Here is a 14,216-nt window from a genome sequence, read left to right as displayed (position 1 = left end):
GATGTTATAAAAATAAAAATAAAAAATAAAAATGAAATAAAAAATTTTTGTGCAGATATATTTTTTTTTCATTTCTCTTGAGTATATAACTAGAAGTAGAATTGCTGGGTAATGTGGTCCTCCATGTTTAACATTTCAAGAAACTGCCAGGCTGTTTTCAAAATGGCTGCACCACTTTACATTCCCATCAGCAGTATATGAGAGTTCCAATTTCTCTACATTCTCATCGACACTTATTATTATCTGACTTTTTAGTTACATTTATCATGTGGGTGTGAACTAGTATCTCATTGTGATTTTGATTTGCATTACCCTGATGGTTAATGATGTTGAAGATCTTTTTATGTGCTTATTGGCTATGTGTATCTCTTTTTTGAAGAAATGTCTGTTCAGACCCTTTGCCCATTTTTAAATTGGGATATTTGTCTTTTTATTGTTGAGTCGTAAGAGTTCTTTTCATATTCTAGATACAAGTCCCTTATCATACGTATGATTTGCAAACAGTTTCTCCCATTATGTGGGTTGTCTTTCTACTTTTTTTTTTTTTTCTGAGATTGAGTCTTGTTCTGTCACCCAGGCTGGAGTGCAGTGCCATGATCTCGGCTCACTACAACCTCTGCCTCCCAAGTTCAAGCCATCCTCCCACCTCAGCTCCTGAGTAGCTGGGACTACAGGCATGTGCCACCACGCCCGGCTAATTTTCGTATTTTTTGTAGAGACAGGTTTTGCCATGTTGCCCAGGCTGGTCTTGAATTTGTGAGTTCAAGCAGTCCACCACCTTGGCCTCCCAAAGTGCTGGGATTACAGGCATGAGTCACTGCACCCGGCCCAAGGTCTTGAAAATTTATATCTGTTTTCTTCCAAGAATTTTATTGTATTAGCTCTTACATTTAGCTCATTGATCCATTTTGGTTTAATTTTAGTATATGGTGTGAGGTATAGACCCAAATTTATTCTTTTGCACATGTGTGTCCATTGTCCATGATGTGTATACCCAGTTGTGCACCATTTGCTTAAAAGGCTCTTCTTTCTCCCATTTAATGGTCTTTAACACTGTTATCAAAAATCAATTGACTGTAAATGTGAGAGTTACCTCTGGACTGTCAATTCTATCCCATCGATCTACATGTCTATTCTTATGCCAGTACCATGCTGTCTTATGTATTGTAGCTTTGTAATAAGTTTTGAAATCAGGAAGTGTGAGTCCTCCAACTTTGTTCTTCTCTTTCAAGATTGTTTTGGCTATGCTGACTATTGCATTTCATACGAATTTCAGGATCCGCTTGTCAAACTTTTTTGTTTTTTTCCTAGTAGTTTGAAAAAACACTTAAGAGCTTATCAATTTCTACAAAAAAAGCCAGCTGAAATTTTTGATAGGAATTGCATTGAATCTGTAGATTAATTTGTGGGTTATTGTCCTCTTAACAATATTAAGTCTTCCATCCATGAATATGGAATATCTTTCCATTTATTTAGGTCTTCTTTAATTACTTTTGACAATGTTTTGTAGTTTTCAGAGTATATGTTTGGCGCTTCTTTTGTTAAACCTGTTTTTAAGTATTTTGTTCTTTTTGATGCTATTGTAAATGAAATTGATTTCTTAATTTGATTTTGGATTTATTGCTAGTGTATAGAAATACAGTTGATTTTTGTATATTAATCTTGTATGTTACATTGCTGAACTATTAGCTCTAATAGACCTTTTTGTGGATGCCTTAAGATTTTCTATGTACAAGATCATGCCACCTGTAAATAAAGATAATTTTGCTTATTTTTTCCAATCTAGATGCCTTTTATTTCATTTTCTTGCTTAATTGTGCTAACTAGAACCTTCAGTACAATGTTGAATAGAAATGTCTTGTTCCTGATCCTAGGAAAGCTATCAGTCTTTCGCAATTCATGATGTTAGCTGTGGGGTTTTCAGATGCCCTTTATCAGGGTGAGGAAGTTCTGTTCTATTCCTAGTTTGTTGAGTGTTTTTATCATGAAAAGGGTATTGAATTTTTTCAAATAATTTTTCTGGGTCTTTTGAGATGACTGTGTGGTTTTTATCCTTTATTCTATTGATGCACTCAGCACGATTTTGAAGAACATATTGTAAGAACTACTGGAGGAGTCTTCTAGCCACACAGCAGGAAAGTCCCTTTACTTGACCAAAAATATGTTTCACAAGACATTGTTAAAAGCATTTTCTGGGCCTAGGAAAACAATTGCTCTTCGGGAGCAATCCAAGTGGACAGCTACTAGAAGGAGTGGTTGAAAGATACTCTAAAATACCCCTCAAGAAACACCCTGTGATAACAACAGATTTTAGTTGTATGACTTTGCAAATCCCTTTTTTTTTATTTTGGGAAAGTTGCAGAGGAGAGATACTCAAATATTAGTAAACTCCATTGCTATATGCAGAATAAGCTATATTGGCCAGAAATACATGCTGGATGTTCTTCCTTCCCCATTAGATTGTGGAGTCTGAGTGATTCTGGATGTCAAGGCAGAAAGAGAGCACAGTTAAGAAGTTTGCTTGAAGGAGACAAAGCTCAGATGTGATATAGTCAGTGGGATAATTCCCTGAGAAAAAGGAAACTCAAAGAGAGGTTTGCACCTATGGCGTGAGTGAAGGAAAGGGAAAGAGATAATATAGTACCCCGATTAAGGGCACCAGCTTTGACACAGACTCCTTTGGTTTGAATCCCAACTCTGCCACTTCCTAGTTAGTGACTTTGAGCAAATTACTTTACCTCTTCAATCCTCAGTTTCCTCACCTATATAATAGGCACAGAGTGGTTAAGAATAAGATATTGTGTTTTAAAGCCTCTGGCAAAATGCCTAGCACATAATAGTCACTCCATAAAAATGGACATTCCAGTTCCTCCTTGATTCAGAAAATACAAAAACAAAAACAAAAACAAAGAAACGTTACTGATCAGAGAGAATTAATTCAAGTCATAGGGTAAAGGATTCAGGAGTGAGACATTTATTTTTTCAAACTTTCCAGACAAAAGGTCATGAACCCCAGAGATACATGCTTGGTTTCATGAGGTATCAATTTAATTAATTTCTTTATACAAGGATTAAACTAAAGGGAAACTGTGTAAGTCTTGGTATCAGAGTGCTTTTTAAAAATTTAATTTAATTTAATTTTAAGTTCCAGGATACATGTGCAGGACATGCAGGTTTGTTACATAAATAAATGTGTGCCGTGGTGGTTTGCTGCACAGATTAAGCCCCACATGCATTAGCTATTTATCCTATGCCCTCTCCTCACCCCCACCAACAGGTCCCAGTATATGTTGTTCCCCTCCCTGAGTCCATGTTTTCTTATTGTTCAGCTCCCACTTATAAGTGAGAACATACAGTTTTTGGTTTTTCTCTTCCTGCATTAGTTTGCTGAGGATAATCGCTTCCAGCTCCATCCATGTCCCTGCAAAGGACATAATCTCATTCTTTTTTTATAGCTACGTAGTATTCTATGATGTATATGTACCACATTTTCTTTATCCGGTCTATCATTGATGGGCATTGGGTTGATTCCTCAGAGTGCTTTTGACTGTATGTTAACAGAAAATCCTGCACAAGCTGGCTTAAACAATAAAATATAATGTATTATCTCACATACAGAACATCTAGACATAGTGCATGCTGCAAGGTTAGTTGACTCAGCAACTAGATAATCTCATGAACAACACAGGTTCTTTGGTCCCTCTCTCTGCCATCTAAAATGTCCTATTCATCCTAGGGCTAGTTTATTTTGTAGTTTTAAGAAAACTATCTGCAGTAATCACCATATGCGTGCTTATTCATATCCAATAGGAAGGAGAGATACAGCCTCTCCTTTAAGCTAAAACTAAAAATCTTTCATTCGATCTCACTGGGGTCTCTATTGGTCGCTGTCCATCCCTCAGCTTATTAATATAACTTTAGGATTGTCCACTTCTGATTGGCTTAAGCCTAGGTTCCTAAACCAATCACTAGCAAGAAGGAGAGGATTATCATAACTGATTTACACTAATCAGGGCCATGAAAATTAGGGAATAAATACAAAATGCCCAGTATCCAGCTAATAGGGGCTACAGAAACAGCAGAGGAAATGGAAGGGAAGAAACTACAAATAAGTGATACAAGGCTTTCAGATTTAATGACTGTCTTACTGGGCTTCAGGCTTGCATGGGTCCGATAGGCCCTTTGTTTTGGCCAATTTCTTCCATTTTGAATGGGAGCATTTATCCGATGCCTGTACCCACATTGTATCTTGGAGGTAATTAACTTTTTTTTTTTTTATTTTACAGGCTCATAGGTAGGAGGGACTTGTCTCAGATGAGATTTTGGACTGTGGACTTTCGAGTTAATACTGAAGTGAGTTAAGACTGGGGGACTATTCAGAAAGGATGATTGTATTTTGCAATGTGAGAAGGACATGAGATTTGGGAGGAGCCAGGGGTGGAATGACATGGTTTGGATTTGTGTCCTGTCCAAATCTCATGTCTAATTGGAGGAGAAGACTGGTTGGAGGTGACTGAATCATGGGGGTGGATTTCCCCCTTGCTGTTCTTGTGATAGTGAGTTATCATGAGATCTGATGGTTTAAAAGTGTGTGGCACTTCCCCCTTTGCTCTCTCACTCTCTCTCCTGCCCCACCATGGTAAGACGTGCTTACTTCTCCTTCACCTTCTGCCATGATTGTAAGTTTCCTGAGGACTCTCAGTCATGCCTCCTGTTAAGCCTATAGAACTGTGAGTCAATTAAACCTTTTTGCTTCATAAATTACCCAGTCTCAGGTAATTCTTTACAGCAGTGTGAAAATGGAGTAATATAGGAGTAAATCACAAAAGGGATAAACACAGGATCCATGAAATAGTCCAATTCAGGACTATAGTGAAGAAAAATCTCTGGACGGAAACTATTGTCTAGGGCAGTGGTTTGCAGCCAGTTGTGATTTTGCCTCCCCACTGGCCTGCCAGAAACAACTGGTAATGTCTGGAGACATTTTTGGTTGTCACAAATTGGAGTGTGTGTGCGTGCACAAATGCATGCTACTGTATTTAATGGGTATATGAGGCCAAGGATACTGAATTCTACAATGCACAATACAGCCTTCCACAACAAATAATTCTCTGGTCCAAAACATCAGTAGGGCTGAGATTGAGAAATCCTGGTCTACAGAGTAACAAATCCAGACTGGAATAGGAGGACAGACAGACCATGGAGAGGAAAGCAGAAGAATTGTCAGGCGCAGTGGCTCACGCCTGTAATCCCAGCACTTTGGGAGGCCGAGGTGGGTGGATCAGGAGGTCAGGAGTTTGAGACCAGCCTGGCCAATATGGTGAAACCCCGTCTCTACTAAAAAAAATACAAAAACGAGCTGCATGTGGTGGCACACACCTGTAGTCTCAGCTACTCGGGAGGCTGAGGCAGGAGAATCGCTTGAACCCAGGAGGCGGAGGTTGCAGTGAGCCGAGATTGTGCCACCCAACTCCAGCCTGGGTGACAGAGTGAGACTTCAAAAAAGAAAAAAGTAGGAGAATATCCATGGAAAGCTTAATTTTTACAGAGTTTGAAGGAAATTAAGGGGTGCAATAAAGGCAAATATAAGAAAGAGAGAATGGTAAATAAAAATTCCAGAAGAAAAGATATAGTTGTTGGACTCTCCCTGGCTTTGCAGGGAACTTTATTTATTTATTTATGTATTTATTTACTTACTTACTTATTTTTGAGATAGGGTCTTACTCTGCCACCGAGGCTGGAGTGCAGTGGAACAATCTCAGTTCACTGCGACCTCTGCCTCCTGGGCTTAGGAGGGATCACTATCCTACCACCTCAGCCTCCTGAGTAGCTAGGACCACGGGCACATGCCACCATGCCCAGCAATTTTTGTATTTTTGGTAAAGACAGGGTTTCACCAAGTTGCCCTGGCTGGTCTTGAACTCCTGGCCTCAAGTGATCTGCCTACCTCAGTCTCCCAAAATTCTGGGATTACAAACATGAGCCACTGCGCCTGGCCAGGGAACAATATTTATATAATCACAGTAATAAAATACTCTTTACTAATTGTAAACTTTTGGAATTAACTGAAAGACAGAGCACGGACAACTTTATCAAGTTTGGCAATGTAAAAACAGAAATATAGATGAAAAAAGCTAGAAAGTAGAAGGGGGAGGAAGAAAGATGTAGAAAAGGCAAAAGGACATTAACATCTTCATCTTACAAAGTGGGGAGTACTATATGGTGGAGCAAAACAAAAATGGGGTTATATTTGTATATATTAAAGTTATAGGAGAATCTGTAGTAAACTGTATAACTCATCACTAATATTCAGGATCTCTTCCTACAGATCCTTCTCCACTCCCTCAGAATCAGTTTTGATAACATGTTTTGAGAATGGAAATGTGAGCAAAAGTGGCGGATATCATTTCTGGGTGGAAGCTTGAGGAGCCAGGACATGATTTGTCACTCTGTTTTTCGCTCTGTCACCATCATTCCAGATAGTGGGTATACTATTAGCCTGGGCCCCAGAAGGAGGACAATCATGGCATGGAGCAGACCCCCGCACCATGTAATCAGCAATGGGAATATAGTGGGAGGAATAGAACTTAGTAATTTTAAGCACTAAAATTTTTTGATTGTTTATTACTGCAGTATAACCTAAGTTATGCTATGTAACAATAAAGAAAGTAAGTACAGATGCTCATTGACTTATGATGGGGTTACATCCTGATAAGCTCATTGTAAACTGAATATATTGTTAAGTTGAAAATGCATTTAATACATCTAACCTCTCAAATATAGCATAGCATAACCTATCTTAAACGTGCTCAGAACATTTTACATTAGCCTACACTTAGGCAAAATCATCTAACCCAAAGCCTATTTTATAATAAAGTGTTAAGTATCTCATGCAATTTGTTGAATACTATACTGAAAGTCAAAAACGAAATAGTTGTAGGGGTACCTGAAGTATGGTTTCTACTGAATGCATATCACTTTTATACCATTGTAAAGTCCAAACATTGTAAGCCAAGCCATTGTAACTCAGGAACCCTCTGTAAAGTGTCGTGAACTATATTGAGAGGATGGAGAGTAGAGAAGCGCAAATGGGGGTGTAAGTGAGCTAAATCCTCATCTCTGAAAGTAGGAAGTCAGTAGGTAGGGTTTAAAAAGAAAGTAAGTAGTCATGTTACTTGGAGATATGGAGGAAACTACCAAGAAACAAACAAAACAAAAACTAATAAAAATAATTAAGCATTATCGTCCAGAGAATAGGCGTAGGATAGGAAGAGGGGGGGCAGGAGGATTTTTGTTTTTATTACAAATTCTTCCAGACTTTTCTATGGTTTCAAATAATAGTGCTTGTGCTTCTCTTGATAATTTTTTAAATTTTTCACTTATTTGACTGTATTTTATGCAAGCTCTAAAAAAAATTATAACTTCGGGCTGCAGGAACATGGCCATAGAATCCAACGGAAATCTTCTTAAAAGGGAAGTTGTGCTTTGGTTGACTCTGGTCTTACATACCTAATTTGTTCCCGAAGAACACTTCACTTTGGACCACCTAACAGTCAAACTGGTAATCTGAAAAGCATCTTCAAAATTCAGACAAAAAACAAATGGATTTTGTTTCTGCTATTTAATAAATTTTCAGAGAAAAAAATACATCAACAAGTAAGGTAATTTAAACTTGAAATTGGCTATTTGCAGACTTGAGGTTGTCTATAACACACTTTTCAAGGGGTTAGAGTTAAAACTTTTTCTCTATGGATTGTTCCAGATCTGAGTCTGTCTTCCAAAGCCTCCTCTACCAGAATGAAAATCTTCACGAAACTCATCGCTTACCTGACGCCCAGATTTACCGCGACATACTGTTGACCCTCTCTAAAACCTACATCCCAATCAGTGCGGATAATCCATTCATCTAGGCAGGTCCCAGTTAGAAACTGCATGGCATTTTCAGCATCCGCTCTGTTATGGCATTCCACAAAGCAAAAACCACATGCTGTTTTCTTTATTTTATCCAGGCCCATAAAGATATTCCTGATATCAGATCTACTAAAGAGCCCATGTATTTTCTCTTCGGTTGTATAAAAGGAAAGATTCCCCATATTCAATGTGGAGCTTTCCTTCAGTAATTTTTCTTGCTGAAATTTACTGCCACTGAACTGATGATCCCGGTAGCAGCTCAGCTCCAAAGCAGGGTCTTTACACAGAATTTTCAGGTCTTTGGACATGGTGCTGATTGGGCAGCGTGCAGATGGCCGTTTTCGGTCCAGCTTGGCAGCAGTGACACCACCACTGAAAACCTAAGTTGAGTTGAAAAAAAGAGGGAAGTCAAAAGGAGGGAAACAGAAGTATAAACCTGTGAATATTGAACATATTTGTGTTCAGATACAAGAACACTTCAGCTCCTGACCATAAGGATCATGTCAAGGCACACTAAAAATAGACAGCTCCAGTCCCCAAAACACGGTCATAAAATCCAACTTGTCAAGTCTTCCTGAAAGGGAAGTTGTGCTGTCTTTGGTTGAGACTTAGATCTTATATACCTAATCTATTACCAAAAAGCACTTTTAATAACAGCATGTTCTTGGAAAATATGGCATAAAACAGTTAAATGGATCAAATTTGCACAGAGAATGAGCACTAACAATTCTGATTAAGGACTAAGCATCAGATAAATCACATATATAATCAATGTTAAAGCACAGGTACAGTTTGGACATACTCTTTCTTAATTTGCAATTCAAGTCTATAACATGGAATCAATATATTGTATTGTTGGGTTACACAATGGGTCCCTATATACCATCAAATATACAAGTAGCACTTTAAAAATGAAAACTATCTGGTATCATAAATTCGACCTAAATTAAGATTAGATTTTATTAGCAATAATTCCACTTGTTCAAAAGGTAAATAGTAATTAACCTTTCTAGACAATTCTAATTAATTCCTTTTTCTCTTTTACTAAAATTTACTACAGCATTCAGAGGCATTAAACACGATTTAGTTGGTTTTAGCTACACTTTTCAATAATAGGCATTAGGTCTCCCTATTTCTATTCTGTTTCGCAGTGGTTCTCAAATTTTAGCATGAAAGAAATACCGCAAAACGAGATTAAAATACAGATTCTTGCAGCCCACTCTTAAGATATTCTGACTCAGTAGGTTTGGAGAGAGACCCAAGAATTAACATTTTAACCTACACCCCTCAATGATCCAGATGCAAATGGTCCAAGGATCACACTTTGAGAAACTCTGCTAAGGAAGTGCATTCCCTTAACAAACATTTAATAAGCACTCTACTTGCCAGACACTATGACAGGTGCTATAAGTACAACAATGAAAAGACACAGTGAAAATACAATTTTCAGAAATCACTGTGTCCCCAAGTACCTACATGAACAATGCCTTGTACACCTTAGACACACGATAAATATTTGTTAATGACTGCATGAATGAAGAGCTCATAACTGAGTGATGAAGGCAGACAAGTAAACAAGAAAATACAAATGGTGTAATCAATACTATTTTAGAGATATTCATGGAGGAAGGGGAGAAGGGAGTTAACATTTATTGGGGATCTACTTTGTGACAGGCACTGTGCTCACTTGCCACTACAACACCCAAGAGAAGCAGTTACCTCAGCCTGGGGACAACAGAGAAGGCTTCTGGAGAAGGGACTGCATGCACTGATTCTCAAAGGACAAGGAAGGTATGTGTATGTGTGTGTTGCGGAGCTGGGGGGTGTAGGAGTTTAGGGAATGAACCAGGCAGAGGGAACAGGTGCAAGGGAAGAACACAAAGAAAAAATAAAAGCCCAAAAAACTGAAATGGAAGATTAAATAAAACCAGATGTAAACAACAGTGCTGTGCAATTCAAAGCAATGAAAATGGGAGTCCCTATTTAGATATCATTTGAAGAGAAGTAGGAAGCCCACTGGCCAAAAATCATCTTCCTGACAGCCTGTCAAGGATGTCTGAAAGTATACCACTGGAAACTCATTACTTTAAGTCATTGACAAATTGCCCCGTTAAAAAACAAATATCCCTCCTAGACTTCATTTCCTTTTTTTTTTTTTTCATCTGGTTACTAGATAAGCTATCAGAGAATGTGATAGCTGTAGTGGATTTCATTTCATCCAGGCATTGGACAAAGTTTGCCGTAATTTCCTTGTAGACGAGATGGCAAAATATAAGCTGGATGCTTCAGGCATTTGTTGAGATGAGCCTATAACTAGTTGAACAACTATAGCCAAAGAAGCGAACAAATGGTTTGGTGTCAGACTGGAAGGAAGGTTCTAGTAGAGAGCCAAAAGGCCCTGTTATTGGCCATGTCTTGTTTGGCTCATTTATAACTTGGCTCACTACAAACAAGAGCTTTTAAAATGGTCAGAGCAGTCCGAAGACAATGGGCTGCCTTGAGCTAGGCACCCAGTAGTCAAGCAGTGGAGATGCCCCTTTGAATCAATGTAGTGTTATGACTCAAGCATGAATTTTGAAGTCAAAAGACCTTGGTTCAAATCTCAACTTCACCATTCACTAGCAATATGACCCTGGGCAGGGCACTTAACAATACTGATTTCAATCTTCTCACCTGTAAACTGGAGAGCAAAATACCTACCTTGCAACAAATACTGTGACAATGTCATATGTAAAAACACCCAGCACAGTGTTTGACAAACTGTAGGTGTTCAATAAGCAATAGGTATTGTATCAATATTCTGATCAAGTGATTCAGAACAGGATATACAAATACATATCAAATCTACCCATAACACAAAAATAAGAGGGATTTTGAAATGATCTTGGCAGTCTTACATGATGCTGAGCCCAAATTGACAAGGTGATTGATGGATAGTACTTAAGAATAAATGTAAGGCCAGGTGCAGTGGCCCACGCTTGCAATCCCAGCACTTTGGGAGGCCGAGGCAGGTGGATTGCTTGATCCCAGGAGTTCAAGACCAGCCTGGGCAACATGGTGAAACCTCATCTTTACAAAAAAAAAATACAAATATTAGCAGGGCATGGTGGCAGGTGCCTATAGTCCCAGCTACTTGGAAAGCTGAGGTGGGAGGATCTAGAGCCCAGGAGATTGAGGCTGAAGTGAGCCATAATTGTGCCAGTGCACTCTAGCCTGGGTGACAGAGTGAGACCCTGTCTCAGAAAAAAAAAGTATAAATGTAAAGTATTACTTTCAAGCTCAACACATGGCAAAAGGACAGATTGATGGATATTGGGAAACATAACTGGCTTGGGAGCTTTGTTTTATAATTTGGGGCATCCTCTACTTTATTCCTCTCTTCACTTGTTTCTCCATTCATTCAATCAACATTTATAGAGCACTATGTTAAATTCTGGGGAAACAATAAAAAGTAAGATGCAGCCCTTTCCCTCAGGTAACTCACAATCTGGGGAGACAGACAACTTAACATATAGATTGAAATGCAATGTAATTATTCTAATCACAGGAGCACACAGTAGGCCCAGAGGTAGCACAAAGAAGGGAGTACAAAACTACAGAGGAGGATGAGGAGGGGAAAACAACTTTCTAAAGGACCTGATTCCTGAGCTTTTTTAACAAAAAATTTACAAGTATTTACTTTTTTGAATAGTGAATTCAGATTTGTGTTACAAAGTGCAGAATGTACAAATAGGTGGAAAAAAGAAGTCTTCTTCCCACTCCTGTGCCCCAACCACCCAATCATTGTCACTAGTTTCTTGTGTATCTACCCAGACATACTCTGAGTCCAATTTTGAAAGCTGAATGATTTGACTGGAAGACCAAGGGGTCATTCTAGGCAGAGAGAACAGTGTGTATGAAGGCATGAAGGCATGGTGGGGGGTATTCAGTCTGACGTTATTTGGGCAAAGAAAATAAGGAAAAGATGATAGGAGATAAGATTGGAAGGGTAGGCAAGGCCAGATTGTGAGGGGCCTTGTAAGCCTTGTAGAGCATCTTGGACTGTACCAGTAAGCAGTGGGAACCATGATAGGGCTTTAAACAGAGGAGTGATGTGATCTGATTTGCATTAGAGAAAATGCATTCTATCACAGTGTGAAGGATAGACTAAGGGGGAGCAGGCCAAGAGGCAGGAAGACCAGTTAAGGAGCTCTTTGAATAGTTAAAAAACGAAAAGATGATGGAAAGCCTGGACTAATAATATGCTGTAGTAACATAAACGAAAGATATATCAGATAGATACTTAGAAGACCGACTGAACAGGTCTTGGTGACTGGTTGAATGAGAAATTCAGGATGACTACCAAGTTTCAGCACTATGTAGATAGAGGTCAACTGTGTAGATAGAGGTCTGAGTCACCAAAATGGTGTCAGTTGGGCAGATAGAGGAGGAAGGGCAGATTAGAGTAAAAAAGATGAATTTGGAACATACTGAGTTTGGTCTTGAGGTACCTGTAGGATGTGCCATATTATACCTGTCAAGTGTCAACTAGTATATGGGTTTGGAGCTCTCAAGAGAGGTCTGTGTCTGGGACTACAGACACAGATTTGGGGCTCAATAGGATGGTAGATAAAACCATGGGTATGGATGAGATGATCTAGGGGAAAGGTGAGGAATGAAAAAACCTGGGAAAGACTGGCATTTATGGGGTGGCAGATGAAAAGTCCACAAAACAGCATAAGAAGGAGTAATCAGAGAGGAATGAGGACAGTCAGAAGATGTGCAACATCACCAAAGCCAAGGAGTAGGCACTTTCAAGAGAGTCATGAGGACAGAAGTAGGGTGAGAGCAATCAATTATGTTAAATACATCAGAGAGAGGTCCAGTAAAATAAAGACTTAACATTGTTCATTAGATTTTGCAATTAGGATGTCATTGGTTTACTTAAAAAGAGAAATAACAGTGGTGTTCTGGGAACAGAAAAGCCATAGTGGGAGCTGAGTTTTTAACAGGAGGTGAGGAAATGGAGAGTGTCTACACTTTAGAAAAGATTCCATAACAATAAAAGAAGAGAAATAGGGCAAATGCCAGTTGGGGATAGAGGCGAAAGAAAATTTGTTTGTTTCTTTTTTTAGAGTGAAAGTTGATCATGTCTGAAGGTTGATGGGAAGCAGCCAGTAAGTAGAGAAGTTGTTGAAGACACAGATGAGAGGAGGGATAACTGATGAAGTAAGTCCTCAAGGAGGTGAGAAAGAATGGGCTCCAAAGCACACGTAGAGAAATTAGCCTTGAACTGGAGAAGCTATGTCTATTTCTGCAAGACCAAAAAAAAAAAAAAAAAAAAGAGGTTAGGACATGTAGGGACACAACTATGTGGCAGGGTGGGGTGAGGACAGGAAAATGAGTGTTAGCATCCAATGACCTAGATTTTCATAATGGAATAAGAGGTGAGATCATCTGCTGAGAATAAAGTGGATCATTGAAAATAGTTGGTGAAGCAGAGTGGAGGTAAAATGATTGAAAGGATGAAGCTTATAAATGGGTCATCTATGAGGGCATTAAGATCACTCAGGATTGTGGCTAGAGTTGGGGTGGAAAGGAAGACTATCAGTGAGGAGGTGAAGTCCTCAATAAGTGAGAGAACTAAAGTACAGCAGATGACAGTAGGAAGGATTGGAAGAGGGTGGCTGTACCATCTCCAGGACCCATGGGGTAAGAAAGAACAGAGAACCTCTACCACTGAAAACAGAGGTTTCTAGTAGATGTTAGGTACCTGACCCAAAGTAGGTACTCACTAGATGTGAAGAAGTGAGTTACTCTTTTTTAAGCTAGCATGATCATAAAATTGCATCAGACCATCACAAGGAGTGGCAGTCCCAATGTGCTCCATGCTGGTCAAACTACACAGCGAGCAGTACGTTCCATTTTGAGGTACCGTATTTTAAAGTGAACATTTACAAATCATAGTGCATCTAATGTTTATTGAATGGATGAAGGGTCAAGAAGTAACTGAGGACTGATTAGAAATTGGGGATGTTTAGTCTAGCAAAGAGATGGTTAAAGGAGGATATGACAAATGTCATGAAACATTGAAAGTGCTATTTCTGCTCCATATGATAAAAGTAAGATTAATGGATAGAAGTTAAAAACAGAAGATTACAATTCTTTTTTAGCAGAGTTTTTAATTCATCCAGTGATAGAATGTGAACTTACCTAATCTATTCATGTGGAGGCTGCAATGAACTCCTACCTGCTAAAGGTGTTAGAAGGGTCACCCCCAAGGTTAATATCCCCAAAGGTTAAAGAGAAGATAGAAAAGCAATCCA

The 14,216-nt window shown here is 38.9% G+C and overlaps 1 protein-coding gene across 1 annotated transcript; it reads right to left on the bottom strand.

Moving 5' to 3' along the window:
* Positions 1-7,788: 7,788 nt before the first annotated feature.
* Positions 7,789-8,219, bottom strand: NCBP2L (nuclear cap binding protein subunit 2 like). The gene has a single exon (XM_058441282.1). The coding sequence runs from the start codon at positions 8,217-8,219 to the stop codon at positions 7,824-7,826; it is 396 nt and encodes a 131-aa protein (XP_058297265.1). The 3' UTR covers positions 7,789-7,823.
* Between the last annotated feature and the right edge of the window lie 5,997 nt (positions 8,220-14,216).

The sequence above is a fragment of the Hylobates moloch genome, unplaced genomic scaffold, assembly GCF_009828535.3.
Source record: "Hylobates moloch isolate HMO894 unplaced genomic scaffold, HMol_V3 SCAFFOLD_7, whole genome shotgun sequence".
NCBI lineage: Eukaryota > Metazoa > Chordata > Mammalia > Primates > Hylobatidae > Hylobates > Hylobates moloch.
Note: the sequence above shows the minus strand (reverse complement) of the source record. Positions and strands in the feature narration are given on the sequence as shown.

Excerpts from the sequence above, each read along its gene's own strand:
- NCBP2L (XM_058441282.1), bottom strand. The coding sequence starts at position 8,219 with ATGTCCAAAGACCTGAAAATTCTGTGTAAAGACCCTGCTTTGGAGCTG.